Source organism: Triturus cristatus, chromosome 1_1 (genome assembly GCF_964204655.1).
Source record: "Triturus cristatus chromosome 1_1, aTriCri1.1, whole genome shotgun sequence".
NCBI classification, from domain to species: Eukaryota; Metazoa; Chordata; class Amphibia; order Caudata; family Salamandridae; genus Triturus; species Triturus cristatus.
In genome coordinates this window covers 870,924,432-870,945,985 of record NC_140579.1, presented here as the reverse complement: position 1 = coordinate 870,945,985, position 21,554 = coordinate 870,924,432, and the positions used below count along the sequence as shown (strand labels likewise).

Here is a 21,554-nt window from a genome sequence, read left to right as displayed (position 1 = left end):
GTGAATGTGATGTTGTATTGCCCATTTCCTTATGCACTGTTATAGTTCAATGGAATGAGTTACTCCTAGTGTTTGAATGTAATGCATTGCTGGCATATTGTCTGCTATTAGGGCTTCTTTGCGGTAATGTGTGCGAGGAAGGATTGGAGTGTCAGCTTTACCTCCATGAGCCCCAGGAAATTGATGCAACTTTTGTTGAGAAGTCAACATTTCTTGGACTTTTATCTCCAATGTATGTGTACCCTCTCCCCCCTGCCCACCAACTGTGAATGATGCATCTGTAACAATTATCACTTGCGGTATTAGATTCATGAAAGCCCACCCCATCAGCAGATTGTTGCTGTTCCACCATTGAAGGGAATGATGTACTGCAGGCTGAATAAACACTAGAACTTTGAGATTGGCCTCAGATTGTGACTACTGTGACTCAAGACAATCCTGTACGGGGCGCATATGTAACCTCACAGGGGGAAACAATGGCAATGCAAGAGGCAATCTTGCCTGTGAGACACATTACTCTCCTGACTGGCAGGCGATGATGTGGCTGAAAAAGAGTCAGTTGGTTCTGAAAATTGAGAACCCTCTGGGTATTAGGGTAGGCCTTGGCTGTGACAATGCTCCCAGATTATGATTGAGCTGGAGGGGTTCCAAATGTTACTTGGTGGCGTTAATTGTGAATCTCAAGCTGCAAGCAGGTTAACAGTGGCTTGTGTATCTTTGACACATTTGCATGTTTGCGCGCTTTCTTAGCCAGTCGTCTAGGTAAAGGAAGACATGAATATCGGGAGGGTAACTATTTTTACATTTTCCAGTAGGATGTATCTGTTGAAAGGCCGGAGATCTAGCATATGCCTCAAGAGTCCCATCATTCTTTGGGATTAGGAAGTAGAGAGAGTACAATCCCCTGCCTTGAAACTGGCTCGACGGCCCCCTTTCATTAAGAAGTGACTTTACCTTTTTTTCAGAAAGTGTAAATATTTGGGGCGGAGGATGTGTTTGAGTGGAGGTATGTTTGGTGGGGTTGATATGAGTTTGAGACAATAACTGTGCTGTACTATGGATAGCACCCATTGGTCAGATGTGATGTCTGCCTAATGTGTTTAGATGCAAAAAGAACAATTGGACAGAATGCAGAATAATGTCATACATTCACCCCAGTACAGAGGTCTATGCCTAAATCCATAATTTTTTTTGCTCCCCATGCCATTCCAGTTTGAACCCAGCCATATACAAATCAGTCTTGCCCCTGCACCCAATGGGAACAGTCCAGCCCGAACTGCCAGGCCAGGTTCTCCCTGGACTGGAAACAAGCATCCTAGGACCGGTCTCAGGGTTTCAGGAAATGGAGTTGAAGGAAGCAGGACAATGTAGCCAATTAAGCTGCATCTACCTTACAGTCCCTGAACTAGGACAGGGGTTACAAGTAAGAAACCAACCTCCCCTGCCCATTAATAAAATTAGGCAGAAAAAACAGTACGTATCTTGCTCTGTTATTGAGGAAAACTGGGTGCATTTTGGATAACTATGTACACGTGACAATTGGACTTGGCAAGGTAACCCACTCTTGGCTTCTAGACAGGGTCCATTGAACACTCTAGTGTGCTCTTGAACATTAGAGTGCTTTGTAATCTATCTGATCTAGTGTCCTGGCCATAGTTTGGACATCACATGTAATGGATCAAAGTAGGAACACAGAAAAAGAGAACAATTTTTTAAATAACACATCCTGGAGATGAGGATTCCAATTCTGCGGAGGGCACTAAAGGATACAGTTATACGTGAGAGAGTGTTACTACTCTCTGTGTGACTAGCGAGCCCATTTTAAATGCTCTGTGCTTACCTGTGCAGAGAAAAGGCACAGGTGAAGATGCACACTGCCAATTTGTTAGCCTCGGAACTTGGCGACTGCATTTGGTCAGTGATGGAGCGTTTCAACATACAACCAGACAAACTAAATCATGAGAATGAGCTCTCTTCCCTCGGATGCAATACAAAAGTAGCAACCTAGTGGGTAGACAGGACACTGAAGTACAGAGAACTGAACAGCATTATATAATAATTCATCTTAGCAAGTTATTCAGATTCACGCTGTATCGATCTCTGATCACTTGCAATTATGTATAGACAACTCTCCCCACCAAAAATGGCAGTTTTACCAAGGTCCAAACGGTATAGGTCATCACAGATGCCACAAAGCACCACATTGATGTGGTGCTTTTTTTTAAAAATTTTTAATACTCGCTGTTAGGAGGGCTTTAAAGCCAAAAAAGAAAACATTCACCCACCTCCCATCCCACTCCCTCCCACCCCAGCAAGTCATTTGGATCAGTGATATCATTCCAGGTACCAACTAATAAATTATTAAAATACTAAATGAGAATTGAATATGGGCTTTTGAGTCAATGCTGATATTTCGGTTATTAGGATCCTAGTATCCAAGATCATGCTGCACCAAAACCAGTCCTCTGCATCACATAAAAATAATTCAACAATTTACAGATTCCTACATGAGTGGGCAAAAATTCAGAAGCTGAAGTAGCATCTATGTCCATAAAGCTTCCGGCTCCCACCAGCAGCCATTGTCTCTTGTTTGCTGTGGTCCTCAGGTTTTATTTTACAGATGCCGCAGTTCCGTGGCTCCGCGACGACACCCAATCCATGAAGACATCTCTGCGATGGGGGGAGAAAAAAATGTAAATTGACTGGATATTACATTTTTTTTAATTAAAAAGTCTCAGGCATTTTGCTCTCCCAATCTGTGGCCCGACAAACTCCCCATTTCCCTTAAAAGCTTCCACCAACATACGTTACTAAGTGCAAACTATGATACATACTGCTGTTTGTCTGAGAGGACCTGAAGGTTGCAAGGTTTTGCAGCAGCCATTGGTTATTTATGCTATTCTAGTATCTAGCACCACTGCCAACAAAAAAGTTACCCACCATCTCCTTAATACTTAATCTTCACCAAATTTAATAATAAAAACGAAGAATAAACCAGTTACCAGCAATACTGCTTTTGCATCATGAAGCTGTTCTAGATACACATGCTGTGCATAATTCTGTCATCTAGTTGTCCGGGAGTGTAGGATTCCAAAACGTTCCTACTCTTGGTGGGTGTTAACTTCATCATAAGCACACAATGCCACTAAAGGGACTACCTCAGATTTCTTTTTTGTCAGTATCTCCTCCACTACACTCCCTCATTTGGAGAGGTGGTGATTCTGCATGTGAACCTAGAAGAGCTTCAAACTGTAAAACCATTATTACATGTACGTAAGCAACTAATTTATATTGCAGAGTGAAACGTTTCCTTGATTAAATGTGTATAGATTACATAATATTACCTTACCGGGAAGGGGGGTGGGGGGGGGGGTGTCTCAGGTTTGAAAAGAGTGAATGCGAAGTGTTTTAGCACTGATTGTCCTAACGTCACCTCCTTGCTGGTCCTGTCCTATGTCCCCTGCAGGCAGATTGTCGTTTTCCCTTATGTTACCATGAGCACGTAGTAGGCTGCTCTCTGCTTTGTACACGTTACTATACAAACGTATCTTGCTTCTTGCCACGCTGTACTCTCACAGAACCTGTGGTTGTTTTTGCATTCTGTTCTTTCCTGTGATTTAGTCTGACCACTGTAGACCGGGTCAAATAACAATGCCCCTTGTTATTCTATTCTGGTCAAGCTTTAGCACCTAGACACAAGTGCAGCTGTTGTTTGGGAACACATACTCTTTGTAATATAAGTATGAAAAGACATGAAGGGACAGACGAGATGGCTACTGCACCGGGGGGAGGTGGGGGGGGGATGTGGGGGGGTTATCTCTGTCCGATCTTATTGGGCATGAGTGCGAAAGGGTGTGTTCTTTTACCATGATTCAAGAGACTCAGGAGTGTTGGGTGTCTAATCACTTGTTCCTCTATGAGTGAGTAGGAGGGCAAGTGAGACACTATAGCTAGTCAGTCCCGGAATCATGGCCACATAACTGGTAGGATAAAATAGTCCATGTCTACTACGGTTCTATGGTACCAAGCAAAGTTCTGGAATTTTACAATTTCGCAGAATCCCTGCAACAGTCTCTAAAGCTACACAACGGCGTATTGTGAATGTGTTCTGAACACCATTTGGTAGCTTTGCATAGCTCCTGTAGAGGGATCCTGGCCATGGATGCTAACTTGGCCCCCTGGTTAATAGTGGATTATGCCATCGGCTTCACCTCTAGTACTCTGTTTGACAATAGTTAACAGTGGAAAATGGTGTGCACTATCTTGCAATGGTATTTGTTGTCACAGTTGTGTCCTACGAATAATCGCATGGTTTTACTGGCGAGCTGTGTTTCCTAAATGTAGTACATCAAGGGATAAGCAGTGAATTCTCTGCTGTGTTTCTTTGATCCCAGAAGAAAACTCAGAGCGGTATGGCCCAACTGCTATAGAACAGTGCCACTGCCTTTGGCAGGAACCTAAGGTGTGTACTCATAATTACCTTATTGTTGCATATAGTTCATTAAGGTTCCCACACTGTAAGTGCCTGTCGCCCGCCTGCTCTTTTCAGAGATATGATTGCTACTAAAGGAATATGCTACTTACCAGTATGCATCTGTTCTTGGCATGTAGAGCTGCAGATCTACACACTTTTGCATAGATCGCCATCTGGTGTTGGGCCCGGATGTTTGCAGTTTGTTTTTCCTCTTGGAAAGTCTTTGGAAGTCACGAGGTCGGTGACTCCTCCTTTGGATGGTATTGCGAATGGGTTTCGGCTCCATCCTCCGATTGTTTTTCGCCAGCAGGGAAAGATGGAGCGTAGTAATAACAGTGAAGAAACCCATGTGTGTATCTAAATAAGATAGACTGGAACAGATACAGGTAGCCGGGGAGGCGGGTGGGCATGTGTAGATCTGCAGCTCTACATGCCAAGAACAGATGCATACTGGTAAGTAGCATATTCCGTTCGAGACATATGAGCTGCAGATTACACACTTTTGCATAGACTATATAGCAGTTCCCAACCTTAGCGGCGACCACCGGTATCTGTTGCAGTGGTTTGAAATAATGTTTTTAGTACAGCCTGACCCACACTAGCGTGTTGCTTAGTTTGCACATCTACACAATAGTGTTTAGTGAAAGTGTGCGGTGTTGACCATGTAGCTGCAGATATCATCTAATGGGAGGTTTCCTAAAAATGCCATGGAAGCCCCTATCTTTCGTGTAGAACGGGCTTTAGGGGGGAACGGATAGCGTTCGTTTTGCTTTGTGGTGGCAAATCTGAATGCATTTTACAATCCACCTAGCTATCCCTGATTTTGAGATGGGGTTGCCCTTGTGTGGTGGAGAGAAAGAGACAAACAGTTGTTTGGTCTTGCGGAAAGGTTGTGTTCTCTCGATGTAGTAGAGTAAGGCTCGTTTGACATCTAGCGTGTGCAGAGCCCTTTCTGCAACAGTCTGTGGTTGCGAGAAAAATACTGGTAGTTCTACAGATTGGTTTAGGTGAAAAGGGGAAATGACTTTAGGTAGGAATTTTGGGTTGGTACTGAGAACAACCTTGTTATGGTGCATTTGAAGAAAAGGTTCTTGTATGGTAAGTGCTTGTATCTCACTGACCCGTCTAAGGGAAGTGATGGCTACAAGGAAAGCTGTTTTCCATGTTAGGAATTGTAGTTCGCATTTGTGTAAAGGTTCGAAGGGAGGCCCCATTAGCCTTGTGAGAACGATATTCAAGTTCCACACAGGTGAGGGTGGTACTCTGGGGGGAATTATTCTTTTTAGGCCTTCCATGAAGGCTTTAATGGCAGGAACTCTAAAGAGTGATAGATGTTGCCTGTTTTGTAAGTAAGCTGCAATTGCTGCGAGGTGTAGTCGAATGGACATATAGGCTAGATTACACCTTTGTAGGTGGAGTAAGTAGCCTATGATGTGTTGAATGGACACGTCCAGGGGATTGATGGTGTTGGTATGACAATAAACAACAAATCGTTTCCACTTGGCAGCGTAGCACGCTCTAGTGGTAGGTCGTCTAGCTTCTCCGATGACGTTCATACAGTCAGGGGGAAGATTTAGGTACCCAAATTATAGGATTTCAGGAGCCAGATCGCAAGGTTGAGCTGAGCTGGGTCCGGGTGTCTGATCTCTCCATGGTTCTGGGTTAGGAGGCATGGTGAGAGGTGTAGTTTTTGGTGTGGTACTACAGAGAGTTCCAGCAGCGTGGTGTACCACGGTTGTCTGGCCCACGTTGGAGCTACTAGGATTAGTGTGAGGGAGTGTTGTAGTTTGCACACCACTAATGGAATGAGTGGGAGAGGCAGAAAAGCGTACGCAAATGTGCCTGACCATTTCATCCATATCGCATTTCCTTTGGACAATGGGTGTGGGTATCTGGCGGCGAAGCTTGGGCATTTTGTGTTTTCGTGGGTGGCAAAGAGGTCTATCTGTGGATGCCCCCATATTTGAAAGAACGGATGAAGAACCTGTGGGTGAAGTTCCCACTCGTGGATTTGTTGTGTGTCTGCTGAGCAGATCTGCCACGGTGTTTTGGACTCCTGGGACATGTTGAGCTAGGAGAAAGATTTTGTGGGGAATTGCTCATCTCCATATGCTCTGTGCTAATTGAGAGAGCTGTGGAGAGTGCGTGCCGCCTTGTTTTTGTATATAATACATGGCAGTCATGTCTGTGCGAATGAGGACTGCCTTGCCTGAAATCTGTGTTTGAAAAGATTTTAGGGATAAAAAGATTGCTAGTAACTCCAGATGGTTGATATGGAGTAACTTTTGTTGAGGCGTCCATGTGCCCTGCACGGTGAGATGTAATAGGTGAGCTCCCCAGCCGGAGAGCGATGCATCCGTTGTTAGTATTATCTGGGGAACCGAGTCCAGGAACGGTCGACCTTTGAAAAGGTTTGTGGTGTTCCACCACTGCAGAGAGCAATGGGTGCGACCGTCTACCAACACCAGATCTGTCAGTTGACCTTGGGCCTGGTTCCACTGGTGCGCTAAGCACTCTTGGAGGGGACGCATCTGGAGTCTTGCGTGGGGCACTATGAAAATGCAAGAGGCCATCATCCCTATTAGTTGCATGAACACTCGTGCTGGAAGGGAGTGTTGAGGTATGAATTTTTGTCGTAAAGCCTGAATGCTTGCAATCCTGGCCGGATTGGGGTAGGCAATGGCTTTTGAGGTGTCTATGGTGGCACCCAGGTATTCTTTTATGTGGGATGGTTGAAGCTGGGACTTTTGGTGGTTCACCGTGAAGCCTAGTTGGTGAAGTAGTGGTGGAGGTGTGTTGTACACACTGATTGTATGAAATGGCTTTTATCAGCCAATCGTCTAGGTATGGGAAGACGTGAATGTGCTGTCTTCTCATGTGTGCCGCCACCACTGCCAGGGACTTGGTGAATACCCGTGGTGCTGTTGTGACTCCGAACGGGAGCACTTTGAATTGGTAGTGTTGTCCGTCTACTACAAATCTGAGGTACTTTCTGTGAGCATGGTGCACTGGAATGTGGAGGTATGCGTCTTTCAAGTCCAGAGTGGTGAGGAAGTCGTTTTGGGAGAGGAGCGGAAGTACCTGCTGAAGCGTTACCATATGAAAATGGTCTGAGTGTATGTATGTGTTTAGGGGCCGGAGATCTAGAATAGGTCGTAGAGTCTCGTCCCTTTTTGGTATGAGAAAATATAGGGAGTAGACCTCCATATTTTGTTGATTGACAGGAATGTGTTCTATTGCCTGTTTTTGTAGGAGGGAGATTACCTCCTGCTTTAGTAATTTTTAATGTTTTTGTGACATTGGGCGTTGCCTGGGTGGAATGTTTGGAGGGTAGATGTTAGTTCTAGGCAATAGCCTGACCGAATTATTTGGGTCACCCATTTGTCTGAGGTGATGGTCGCCCAGACATGAAGGACATTTTGGAGTCCGCCCCCGACCGGAGTGGAATGGTCTGGGGGGAGCGGGGGGAAGTCATTGCGTAGGAGGTGTGGCAGAACGGGCGTGGTTTGTTTTGCCTCTGCCCTTGTTGTTGTTACCCCTGTAGCCGCCTCTTTGGTAACCTTTTGTAAAGGTGGTCTGAGTAGGGGATTTGTATGATGTGGACGCTGTGTCTGAGGAGTAGCCTCTGGATGTACTCCGAAAGGAGGAGCGGCGAAAGGAGCGTCTGGGTAGGTGTGACTGTAAGGCCCCCATGGATTTTGCGGTATCCGTGTCTTTTTTCATTTTTTCTAAGGCCTCATCCACCTTTGGCCCAAATAGATGTTCCTGGTCAAAGGGATGGTTAAGGATGGAGGCTTGTACTTCTGGTTTAAAACCAGATACCCTTAGCCAAGCATGAAAACGGAGAAGGACGCTGGTGTTGATGGCCCTGGAGGCTGTGTCTGCTGCATCTAGGGCACAACGTATGGAGGTATTTGTGATTGTTTTAACCTCTTGAATTAACTTGTTGGCCCTAGCTTTATATTTTTCAGGGAGATGGTGCATTATGCTTTCTAACTCGTCATAATGAGCCCTGTCATATCTGGCCACTAGTGCCTGAGTGTTTGCTATACGCCATATGTTGGCCGCCTGGGATGCTGTGCGTTTGCCTGATGCATCTAGTAGTTTTGATTCTTTGTCAGGTGGTGGTGCATCACCCGACGCTTGTGAATTTGCCCTTTTGCGTGCAGTAGATACTACTAAAGAATCTACTGGGGCTGGTCCCCTGATGTAGGAGGGATCTGAGGGAGCCGGTTTGTATTTTTTTTCAATACGTGGGTTAATGACCCTGACTGGGTCCTTAAACACTTCTGACGCATGCTTTACCACTCCTTTGAGCATGGGCAGTATTGAGGCGGACCTATGTGCGGTATCAAATGTGTCTAGGAGGAAATCTTCCTCCACGGGGTCGGTATGCAAGTCCACCCCGTGATAATGTGCCGCCTTTGCATAAGATGGTTGAACCCTAGTGAATCTTCTGGTGGAAATGGCCTAGAAGGGTAAAGATCGTCTTGTGGGACGTTGGGGATATCTGGAATATTGTAATCGTCCCATGGGTCTGGGGATCCTGTAGGGGTGGGGTCCTGTGGCACATCCCCTATATCATGATATGGGTCCCCCTGATCATCATCGTCTGGAGACGGTGTCGGAGAACGATGAGGTGGGGGTGGAGAGGGCAGAGGGGTGGAGAGGGCAGAGGGGTGGAGGTGGGGGAGGAGGTGGAGGGGGAGGGAAAGGTATTCTGAACGGAGAGGTAGCAGAGTCCTTCCTCTTTGGTGGTGGAGGCGGAGCAGGCTTCTCCAAATGTCTTTTTGGTAGAGAGTGTCAAATGTCCAGTTTTTGGATCCTTGGTGAGAGATTTTTGCAAGGGATCCGGTGTAAATAGTTCTGGTGAGGTTATTTGGTCCGTCTGCGCCGAAGGCGTTGGGGCCGATGTCTTTTTAGGTTGTTCTGTGCCGGTTCCATCTATCCATCTCTCTCTCCCTCCATTCATCTCTCTCCCCCTCTGTCCCTCCAATCGCCCTCCCTCTCCTTCCTCCCCTCCCACTCCCTCCATCCAATGTCCCTCCCTCTCCCTCCATCAAATCTCCCTCCCCCATCTCTCTCTCTCTCTCTCTCTCTCTCCCTCCATCAAATCTCCCTCCCCCATCTCTCTCTCTCTCTCTCTCTCTCTATATATATATATATATATATGACATCTGAAAATGATGTTTATGTTTAACTGTGTACCCTAGATAGAGATGGGATTTGGCATTATGCTGCCAAACTCTACCAGGTGTGATGGTTTTAACTAGTATAACATTTTAGTTGTGGATCAGTTTTAGCATTTTTAAGGTATTTTATCAATGCTATGATTTTATCCATGAGTATTTATATATTTATATTTGTATATATTTACTATGCTCAGCGTTACTTTGCACTTTGGTATTTTATCATGGTACTGTATTACGCTGCTTTATTTGCACAATTAAGGGAACACATTGCATACGCGGGGACAATCCGTTCTCTATGTCTATGAATCAATGTGGGAGTGTTTCAACACACGTTTTTGCGCACTGGCACTTTAAAAGTAGAAAAAAACTCTATTAGCGTATCCTGTGATCAAGGCCTCCGCGAGGCTGAAACGCGTAATGGCGATGGTGCAGGGCATCTGAAAATAAATCTTTGAATGAGCACACAAACCTGGGTCTATCTTCGTCTTTCTGGAATGGATGTTGTTGATGGAGCAATGGAAATAAGTATACCGCACCTGCTTCAACGGTATCGATAGACCCCTCCTTCTGAAATTGGGCCAAACGGCAGGAAGCTACGTTTTGGACTTTTGCCTGAAACTTCACGTACTCCCGGGGAAGGAGCAGCCGTAGCAGCCCCCGGACAGCTGGATTGTTTTTCCGGAAGGAGCAGTGAACGGAGCTCGTGTCGGAGGACCCGGGCGAAGGAAATACTACTCCTGAGGTAAGAACCAGCTAGACAGTCCGGTGAAGGAGTGTGAGTGAGCGAGGTGGGGGTATTGTTCTGCTCACCAGCATGCAAAGTAGATATATTGCCCACACGTGTACACCATGTCTGCCGATACGCTGAGGAGTCGGGAGGCAGCAGCAGATGAACATTTTGATAAGTCTCCGAGTGGGTAGACAGCCATTCACACGCAGGAAAATACAGCGTTACCTATGAATCCCAGTGCTAAAGAGCTTTTCAGGAAATTAGAAAAGCTTATGAAAACGGAACAAGCCAAATGGTGGGAGAGTAAGTCTTTGAGCCGCTATTTGGATGTGGGACGGATTCAGAGGGGGCTTCGCATCTTACTGACCCCAAGCTATGAGAACCCGGATCCCTGTATGTTGGCCGAGTGGGCGAGTTGCAACTTTACAAAAACTTAGGGAGGATATGCTGGTGCGCTTACGAAGGGAGGAAGATATAATTAAAAAACGCAAAGCATACAAGTTTCAAAGGGACAAGGTAGATTATGAACAAGGCCGCGTGTTCACGTTTGCCAAAAAATATGACGCGGTTAAATCTGCCAAATCATCTATTGCTTTGAACCTGGGTCAACCTGGGAATAGTGGTACCACACCCCTATCTTCGTCTGTCTCTGATCTGAGCTCAGCGGTAGAAAGTGAATCAGAAAATGACCAGCTGGCGATGGCCAGAAGACAGGGGCTCCCAAAACCCAGCCTCGCACAGGAACTGGATTTTGTCAGGCAAGACCGAATCAGGTCATTACGACCGCGTGCCCAAAATGCAAACATCAACAGGGACGCAACTTCAAAAGACGGGAGCGGCGCAAACACCAGCACCTACGTAAAAAACAACAAGAAATCAAACAACAAAAAATGGAAACGCAAGTGAAAGGACAATCCAATGCGCAGTCAGTAATCAACTTAACGGACTGTGTGCTTAGTGAGAGTGATCATAACATACTCGCACTTGGATTATCATTTAGCCCTCCCAGTAATTTTGATTACGCGCAGACTAGAATAGATGTCTACAAATTCGTTCGCAAACTGAAATTGCGGAAATATCAACTTATCCAAGGCACCCAGAACAAGACCAAAGAGATCAACTTACAAGTGCAGGGCAGTGGTGCTGCATTAACAGCTGGGGACGCAGACTTCTTTGCAGCTATGCAAGAACTCCAGGAGGAAAGCAATGGGGATGACAATGAAATAAGCCTCGATATGGTTCAACCATGTGGTGGTTCACAAACAAACTTTAGAATTAAATCAACATTTTGCCCTATGATGCTGCGAGATAATGTGGACATTTTTCACGATAATATAACATCTGAATTGAAAAAACTGCAGTGTTCTGTCTCCCACGCCCCCAAGAAGTACACAAAACAGGACAATGCATACTTCCAATTGATGAAGAAATTGCAAGGGGATGACAAGATTATCATTAGACAATCTGACAAAGGGGGCAATGTGGTTTTGTGGCCACGGTCTTTGTATATGGAGGAGGCTCTCACACCTCAATGACAGAGACTGTTATAAACATAGTGATATGCAAGCAGTCAAAACCTCTTGGAGCTCGTTCTACACGAAATTGGTAGCCTGGAAATCGGCTGGTTTACTGACTTTGAATGAATTTAAATTTATCAAGGTTGAACACCCCATCATTCCAGTTATCTACTTTATACCTAAAATCCACAAGCAAGCATGTAAACCCCCAGGTAGACCAATAATCTCTGCCCAGGGTAGCATCATGTTGAACGCCTCAAAATTTGTGGATTACTTTCTACAAGAACATGTCAAGAAATTACCTTCGTACATACAGGATACGGGGGATTTTCTTGGCAAAATTGATCATGTGAAATGGGAATCCGGATATGTATTAATCTCCTTAGATGTGGCATCGTTGTATAAGAGCATTCACCATAAGGACGGATTAAAAGCTGTGGAATACTTCCTGAACACACGTCCCTTAAACAGACATTCACACAACAGAATGATTTTGAACATGATTTCCAATTGTCTGGAAAATAATTTTTTCTGGTTTCATAATCAAGTATATCAACAGGTTAGGGGCGTTGCCATGGGGGCTTGCTTCTCTCCGAGCTATGCTTGTTTGCATATGGGGCTCTGGGAGGAGCAGGTCCTCATGGCAAACCATGGTGAAACTGTAAGAAATCAGATTGTTTGTTGGTACAGGTATATTGATGACTTGTTTTTCATTTGGAATGGCACGGAACAGGCAGCACAGGAGTTTATTGTTAAATTAAACATCAATGACTTAAATATCAAGTTCACGGCTGAGATGAGCAAGAGTAGTATATTCTACCTAGATGTTTAGGTCTTTGTGTGCAATGATAGACTGGAAACACGACTTCATAGAAAACCCACATCTGGCAATACAGTCCTGCATGCGCGTAGTCATCATCCGCCACATTTAATCAGTAGCATCCCCTTCGGGGAAATGTTGAGGATTCGCAGGATTTGTAGCACAGATAAGGAATGTACACTAGCTCAGCGGGAATGCAAAGGGAGATTCCTTGACACGGAATACTCAGAGGTGGTCTTGGATCAAGCCATGACCAAGGCTAATAAAATACAGAGATCGGATGCATTGAGGCGTAAATCCACTTTAAATATCGATCTGGTTCAGCCTACTCGTCTCTTAACGACATACAACGTACAACATAAATCAATACGTAGGATTGTCAACAAGAGCTGGCCTTTAGTCTGTAGTGACCATGTTTTGGGCAAAGAAATGAATAAATCCCCTAGTATCGCATTCAGAAGAGCGCGGTCTACGAGTAATTTCTTGGTTAAGAGCACCCCAGAGGTCAGGGTTAAAAACACTTGGCTTGGCTGTGCTATCTGTAAGGCATGTAAATATGGTATTAGTACACAAACATACCAAGCGCCATTTCAGCCTTGTCCTGTGAAAATCAGCAAAGCCTTAAACTGTAAAACAGAGTATGCAATATATGTGCTGGAGTGCTCGTGTGGCCTGCGGTACGTCGGCAGTACGAAACTGCAGGTTCACAAACGGGTGCTCCAGCACATCAGAGCCATCAATAACTGTGATGCGGCATACCCAGTGGCGAGGCACTTCAACACTTCAAGGAGTGCCATGAAAATAACTTGGCACACCTTAAATACTATGTTATTGACACTAAGAAGAGGTGGTAACCGAGAACGGTTATTACGCCAGATGGAAACGAGATATATACTCAAATTGGACAGTAAGGCACCGCAGGGGTTGAATGCTAGTGAAGATTTTTTTACCTGTTTATAAAAATGAATAATTATTGGCTGATATCAAAATTGAAAATTACTGCTGCTTCTTGATTGTAGATAATTTTCTTTTAATGAAACTGATGATTTTAATCTGGTGTATAAATTGTGGGAAAATGAAATCATATTCTCATTTCCTTTTTGTATATGTTTACATACCTCAATAACGGCTGTGATAGGATGTAATTTGGCATACTTTGCACAGCACATTTTTGCACTTTATCTTTCCCACGTGTGAAGATCTAGGCCCACTGGGGCAGACAACCAGACATTTTATGCATGCAATGAGCTCGCAATGTTGCAAGACTGAGTTTATTGTTCCCTAATTGTTGGCATTTACAATGGGCATTTATGCCTAAAAATCGATTCTATGACATCTGAAAATGATGTTTATGTTTAACTGTGTACCCTAGATAGAGATGGGATTGGGCATTATGCTGCCAAACTCTACCAGGTGTGATGGTTTTAACTAGTATAACATTTTAGTTGTGGATCAGTTTTAGCATTTTTAAGGTATTTTATCAATGCTAGGATTTTATCCATGAGTATTTATATATTTATATATATTTACTATGCTCAGCGTTACTTTGCACTTTGGTATTTTATCATGGTACTGTATTACGCTGCTTTATTTGCACAATTAAGGGAACACATTGCATACGCGGGGACAATCTGTTCTCTATGTCTATGAATCAATGTGGGAGTGTTTCAACACACGTTTTTGCGCACTGGCACTTTAAAAGTAGAAAAAAACTCTATTAGCGTATCATGTGATCAAGGCCTCCGCGACGCTGAAACGCGTAATGGCGATGGTGCAGGCCACCTGAAAATAAATCTTTGAATGAGCACAAAAAACCTGGGTCTATCTTCGTCTTTCTGGAATGGATGTTGTTGACGGAGCAATGGAGATATATATATATATATACTTTTTCCTCAAAATATGACATAAGAAAATAAGGCTAGACAATGTTTCCATAACTTGCTTTTGCATTGATAAACATATTACTTCTGTTTTTAATTCTCTAATATACACTTATAGGAAGAAAAAACAAGAAAGAAAAGGCTCATATACTCTTTATTGAACTGCCCAAGCTGCAATGTAAAAGTATAGGCATAGCTAGCCCATAGGCTGCACTAAAAAAAACATAGCAAACAAGGAAATGATGGACAGAGTGCTGAAACTTTTCAGAAACTTGCTCCCCCCCCCCCCCAAAGTCATAGATCAGGTTTTAATCCATCATCGTTCTTTAGCTCACTTCACCACCCCAGTTCAGACCCAGCCGTATGCAAAGCAGTCTTGACCCTATTCCTCATGGTAACAGTCCTGCCAAGCCAGGTCTTCCCTGAACCAGAAAAGCATTCTGGGACCGGTTTCGGGGTTTCACCACTCATCAGCCAGTCTAGCTTTAATCCAGTGGCAAAGTGAGCAAGGGACCCCCGTCTGGGCATACCCTGCCAACATAGGTCTAACAAAGCAAACACAAGAAGATGATGGACGAAGTGCTGAAACTTTTCAGAAACTCTCTCCAAATCACAGATCTGGGTTTAATCCATCATCGTTCAGCGCTCCGGCCATCATCATCTTGTGTTTGCTTTGTTCGCCCTAATTCTAGTGTCCTGGCTGAGTGGCTACTCACCAGCTGACACCACCAGACATGTTTCTGGACCCCTGGGTCGAGAGCCTACTGCTCTCGGGGTCTGAAACAATGCACATCCTGGGACTAGGTGCCAAGCCTCCTCCCCCAGGATGGACAGGGCTACGAAGGGGAACCTTCAAAGGCTTCCCACCTTTGTGAGCTATCCCAGCTATTTGCTGCTTCCAGCAGCTGGCCCCCACCGGTTCTGACCCCACTTTGGGTGGGAGAATCGGCAGGAAAACAAAGTGAAGAAGTAGGTGTGCCCACTTTTGCCCACCCCACCCCTCCCCTCAGGTGGGGGAGGCAAGGTGAAGCACAACTCTCAGTCCTCGCCATCTAGTAGAGGGTGGGGGCCCAGCCAACCAGAGAGAGGCATATGCCCCCTACTACTGGAGGGTGGCGTAATAGGGGGGGGGGGGGTGTACCCACCCCAAGGAAGGGACCCATTGATCCCGACCTTTACTTACCTGCAACGCCCCTAAATCTAATATTTAGGGGCAACCCGAACCTTGCCTCCTCAGACAAGAACCGACCTGAGGAAAAGCAGAAGGACCGAAGAAGCTGTGCTCAACTAAGAAGGGGAGGACGCCCACTGACTTGGCCCCAGTCCTACTGGCTTGTCCGCACCTCGAACCTGCTCCAGCGAAATCCCGGTGTGTCCTGCAGCCGGCAGCCCTCAAGAACCCAAAGGACCTGCCCTGCCTTCCAAAACCAAGACTGTGTCCTGTGAGCACTGGATTTGCTCACCCACTGGCTCTGGCCAAATCCACTAGTCTGCACCACTCTGCACCAAACACCCACAGCCTGAGTGGCCTGACACCACAAGATCGTCTCCCCGGCGATCCGGACTTGAGATCTCGGACCTGCCTCAAATCTCCAATCGACGTCTGCAGCCCCTTTCTGGAGAATCCCCTCGATCGGCGCTGGTAAGAAAACAAGACACCCCTGCACCCGATATCCCACAGCCTTGTATTGCCCAACCGACTGTCTCAGCATCCCCAGGCATCTCAACTTACCTCTCCAACCGGTGGTCACCTCTAGAAGATCTTAGTCCCCGAGCCTGCAGTGTTTGTTGCAACCAGAGAATCCCCATTGAAAACAGGGTACGCGACGCCAAACCTGCACCCAGCCACCCCTGCGGGTGCACTTTGTGTGCTAGACCGGATCCCCCCTTTGCCCTGAGGCTAACACCAGGAGCTTTGCTCCCACAAACTTGTGGCCCGTTTGTGAGCAGCCACCAACCGGAGGCCCCTAATCCCCCATTGGATAACACTGGGCCTCAGCACTCTGCACCCGGCCACTGAGGGTGTTCTGAGAGTGCATCCTCGACCCTGGGGGAACCCTGGTCCTAACCCCAGAATACCAACTCCCACAAATAAGTACTTAACCTGCAAACCAGTAACTTAATTCCCTTCCATAGGATTGCATTGACTGTTTTTCCTTCAACATTCTTCAAAGTATGGAGTTGGTTTGTATGAAAAATTATCTATAAAATGTCTCAGTGTGATATCTAGGCATATCACACTGATTAGTAAAAAACGTAAAAAGTCATCTACTAAGTAATGTGCACAGTAATCTATAAAGTAACTAATAAGTAATTTCTAACTGTTGATTTACCTGTAATTCAAATACTGTAAACGGTGGTGTTTGTTTTAGGTATAGGCGCCAAAAAGGAAAATTCACATATTTTTATGTCCTGAACTAAGTAAATAACGGTGCTACAAGGTGAGAAGTACCACCCTTCTTCCCAGAATCTTGGGCCAAGACCCAGTCCAAAACAGATAGCAGTCCTTAGCATACGTACTGTTTATAAATGCTTAGAAGTATTGCGTGTTTTCACAAAACAATTAAAACACATTAACAAAAGAATGAGTTAGTCTTTTTTTCTCTTCTTGGTCGTTGTTTATTAGTTTCTATTCTTCTCAGTAGTTCCAGTCAGCCAACACGTGTTTCGTCGCAACAAGGGAATGTAGTCACGCGACTTTTTCAAGGCTGTGTTCACACAAAGAATAAAAAGGAACTAATGTATATCCTGAATATATGCAATTTAAGCATTAACAATAAAACACCAGAAAGGTGGAACTGAACCAAAGAAAAGTGAAAGTAAAGCCAATATTCAAATTCACAATACAACCTTAAGGAAATGTTGAATTTAGCGTAACAGTATAGCTTAAAGCTAGATGAAACATCTATGACCCTAATCACGATGGAGAGAGTTATCAAAAGTGCTTTCAGTGCAAATAATCGGACCCTCATTGATTCCTTTGTGTAGTAACCCAAAGGAAGGACCGTTAAATAAATCTAAAAGAAGCAAAGAAGAAAGAGTGAGGTGGATATAACCGGTATTTCAGAAACTCCAAGCCAAGTGCATGAACGGACTTGTGAAATGGTGCAAACCTTGTGCTTTACAAAGGTGTAATGCTTGTGAAACCGAGCGTAACCAGTATAAACCATATCTACCTCTTTCCGGCTCGATTAATATGTCTAGAAACAATTAATTGAAACCACAAATCAGAATGAAGTAGAAAGAGGAACGATATCGTTAAAAGAACTTAGAAAATATTAAAATAATAATGAGGAATTACGAGACCTACTTATAAGGCGGTGATAATTCCAAACCGCCAATGGTTTCTGGTATGGTGGCGTCACTTAGCAGCAATATGAATCTGCTATCTATTCTTAAACGGTTTCCCTTTCAGTACTGTAAATATAAATGGAGTCCGAAGTTAAGCCATATCCTATTTATCGTAGATCACGTAAAACTAATTTTAGCAGTTCTAAGGCATATAAAGTGATTGACGACTAGGAATACATAATATTACAGTTGGTGTACCCAAAATAACAATCGCATCGGGAACAGTGAAGTGGTGTCTATGTCGCTTGTGGGGAAGTAAAATATTACTAAGACCCTCACAGCTCTCGTGTACGTCACACACGCGCAAGTATAATCCCCATAGTAAGTAAATAACCTAAGACGGTCGAGTCTTAAGGACCCTTCAAGTATTCTAACTCAATTCCCCACGTACTGGCTATAGTACGGGAAATGAGTGTACTACCGTAAACAGGCGGTCCAGTTTGCGAAGTCTTTACTAAACGAACGTTAGTCTTAAATGAAATACCCCTTGTAGCAAAACTTACAACCTACAGGTAATTGAAAACTTTTCAGAATGACTACAACAGTTCCCACAATTCGTGCAAACTAATTCACATACGAACGGTGTATAGATGACGTGGTGAGCCGAACTACGAACCGTTCGTGTATTCCTAACCTAAGCATCCAAGTGTGCTTACCTTATTCTACTGATAGATACTTCGAACGTGACGCCAACTTCTCAATTTTTCAACTCCCGAGTGCGTGCATGCAAGTGAAATCCTTTCGGAATTTAAAGTTGATAAGACGTGATCTCGTATTCACGTTTGTTCAAGGGTCCCGTGTCAAATCACATTGAGTGAATAAAGGAAGGACTAGAGTGTGTGTCTAATACGGCGGCCATTTTGAGACAGGAAAAGATGTCCCAAATTTATTAGAAACTTACGTGCGTTTAAGGTGATATTAGAAAGCGTAATTCTTGTTGTGATTCGTGTAAGTTGGCAAAAAATTTTTTGGAGCCAACTATTCTCTCCATCTATTAGACTCCGTACATTAAGCGTCATTAGCAACTTCATTGTTAACGGAAAATGCTTGTTATTAAATAAACATTGTTTACAGATTAGTATATAAATAACATTGCCATATGATAACGAACACAGGTATAATTGAACAGAGCATGAAAGCGAAGGTTGCTCAATAGAAAAAACATTCATATCCAACATGTTCAGAACGTAACCACATTACCGTATATTATATGTATTCCTGGAGTTAGATTAAACTCCACAGAGTTATTAAAGGTGGTGATGTACCTCAAAAATATTATTACTGGGTGTTTCTGTCTGGTTGAATATAATAGGTTAGAAACGTTGAATATAATCCTACCTGATAGAGTTCACTATGATTGCCACATGCAGGATTATTTGCCTAGAAAGTAGTGTAGTTCATGGTCAATATTAAGACCCTGTTCTACACTGTGCAATTTTTTTAAAAAAACGATTTCGTAGGGCCAGGAGGCAGAAGATTCAAAATCCATACTAACATTAATTGCCTTACGAAATTCGCGGTATACATAATTGAGTGCAAGTGCAAACTACAATACATTGATAGCACAATCAGACCATTACGTGAACGTATAGCGGACCACACAAGGGCGATCAAGCAGGGTGACATGAGATACCCTCTTGCAGCACACATGTCAATCTGCTCTGCCCAGTCACCTAATCGTACTTTCAAATTCTACGGAATTGAACATGTCCCGAGAAACCCGAGGGGGGGGGGGGGAACAGGGAACTCACATTGAGACGGAAAGAGACCCTTTGGATTTTGAAATTGCACAGTGTAGAACAGGGTCTTAATATTGACCATGAACTACACTACTTTCTAGGCAAATAATCCTGCATGTGGCAATCATAGAGAACTCTATCAGGTAGGATTATATTCAACGTTTCTAACCTATTATATTCAAACATACAGAAACACCCAGTAATAATATTTTTGAGGTACATCACCACCTTTAATAACTCTGTGGAGTTTAATCTAACTCCAGGAATCCGTATAATATACGGTAATGTGGTTACGTTATGAACATGTTGGATATGAATGTTTTTTCTATTGAGCAACCTTCGCTTTCATGCTCTCAGTTCAATTATACCCGTGTTCGTTATCATATGGCAATGTTATTTATATACTAATCTGTAAACAATGTTTATTTAATAACAAGCATTTTCCGTTAACAGCAAAGTTGCTAATGACGCTTAATGTACTGAGTCTAATAGATGGAGAGAATAGTTGGCTCCAAAAATTTTTTTGCCAACTTACACGAATCACAACAAGAATTACGCTTTCTAATATCACCTTAAACACACGTAAGTTTCTAATAACTTTGGGACATCTTTTCGTGTCTCAAAATGGCCGCCGTATTAGACACACACTCTAGTCCTTCCTTTATTCACTCAATGTGATTTGACACGGGACCCTTGAACAAACGTGAATACGAGATCACGTCTTATCAACTTTAAATTCCGAAAGGATTTCACTTGCATGCACGCACTCGGGAGTTGAAAAATTGAGAAGTTGGCGTCACGTTCGAAGTATCTATCAGTAGAATAAGGTAAGCACACTTGGATGCTTAGGTTAGGAATACACGAACGGTTCGTAGTTCGGCTCACCACGTCATCTATACACCGTTCGTATGTGAATTAGTTTGCACGAATTGTGGGAACTGTTGTAGTCATTCTGAAAAGTTTTCAATTACCTGTAGGTTGTAAGTTTTGCTACAAGGGGTATTTCATTTAAGACTAACGTTCGTTTAGTAAAGACTTCGCAAACTGGACCGCCTGTTTACGGTAGTACACTCATTTCCTGTACTATAGCCAGTACGTGGGGAATTGAGTTAGAATACTTGAAGGGTCCTTAAGACTCGACCATCTTAGGTTATTTACTTACTATGGGGATTATACTTACGCGTGTGTGACGTACACGAGAGCTGTGAGGGTCTTAGTAATATTTTACTTCCACACAAGCGACAGACACCACTTCACTGTTCCCGATGCGATTGTTATTTTGGGTACACCAACTGTAATATTATGTATTCCTAGTCGTCAATCACTTTATATGCCTTAGAACTGCTAAAATTAGTTTTACGTGATCTACGATAAATAGGATATGGCTTAACTTCGGACTCCATTTATATTTACAGTACTGAAAGGGAAACCGTTTAGGAATAGATAGCAGATTCATATTGCTGCAAAGTGACGCCACCATACCAGAAACCATTGGCGGTTTGGAATAATCACCGCCTTATAAGTAGGTCTCGTAATTCCTCATTATTATTTTAATATTTTCTAAGTTCTTTTAACGATATCGTTCCTCTTTCTACTTCATTCTGATTTGTGGTTTCAATTAATTGTTTCTAGACATATTAATCAAGCCGGAAAGAGGTAGATATGGTTTATACTGGTTACGCTCTGTTTCACAAGCATTACACCTTTGTAAAGCACAAGGTTTGCACCATTTCACAAGTCCGTTCATGCACATGGCTTGGAGTTTCTGAAATACCGGTTATATCCACCTCACTCTTTCTTCTTTGCTTCTTTTAGATTTATTTAACGGTCCTTCCTTTGGGTTACTACACA

The 21,554-nt window shown here is 43.8% G+C and overlaps 1 protein-coding gene across 6 annotated transcripts in view; it reads right to left on the bottom strand.

Annotated features, from left to right (window-relative positions):
* Window positions 1-1,474: 1,474 nt before the first annotated feature.
* Window positions 1,475-21,554, bottom strand: part of TOX4 (TOX high mobility group box family member 4) — a 798,038-nt gene continuing 777,958 nt past the window's right edge. For 5 of the 6 annotated variants that reach the window (XM_085650564.1, XM_085650575.1, XM_085650560.1 and 2 more), the window contains one exon: window positions 1,475-2,670. In XM_085650564.1, the coding sequence (XP_085506690.1) occupies window positions 2,610-2,670 (61 nt within the window). In that variant the 3' untranslated portion in view covers window positions 1,475-2,609. The remainder of the gene's footprint in view (window positions 2,671-21,554) is intronic. The other variant, XM_085650580.1, reaches the window with a different exon arrangement.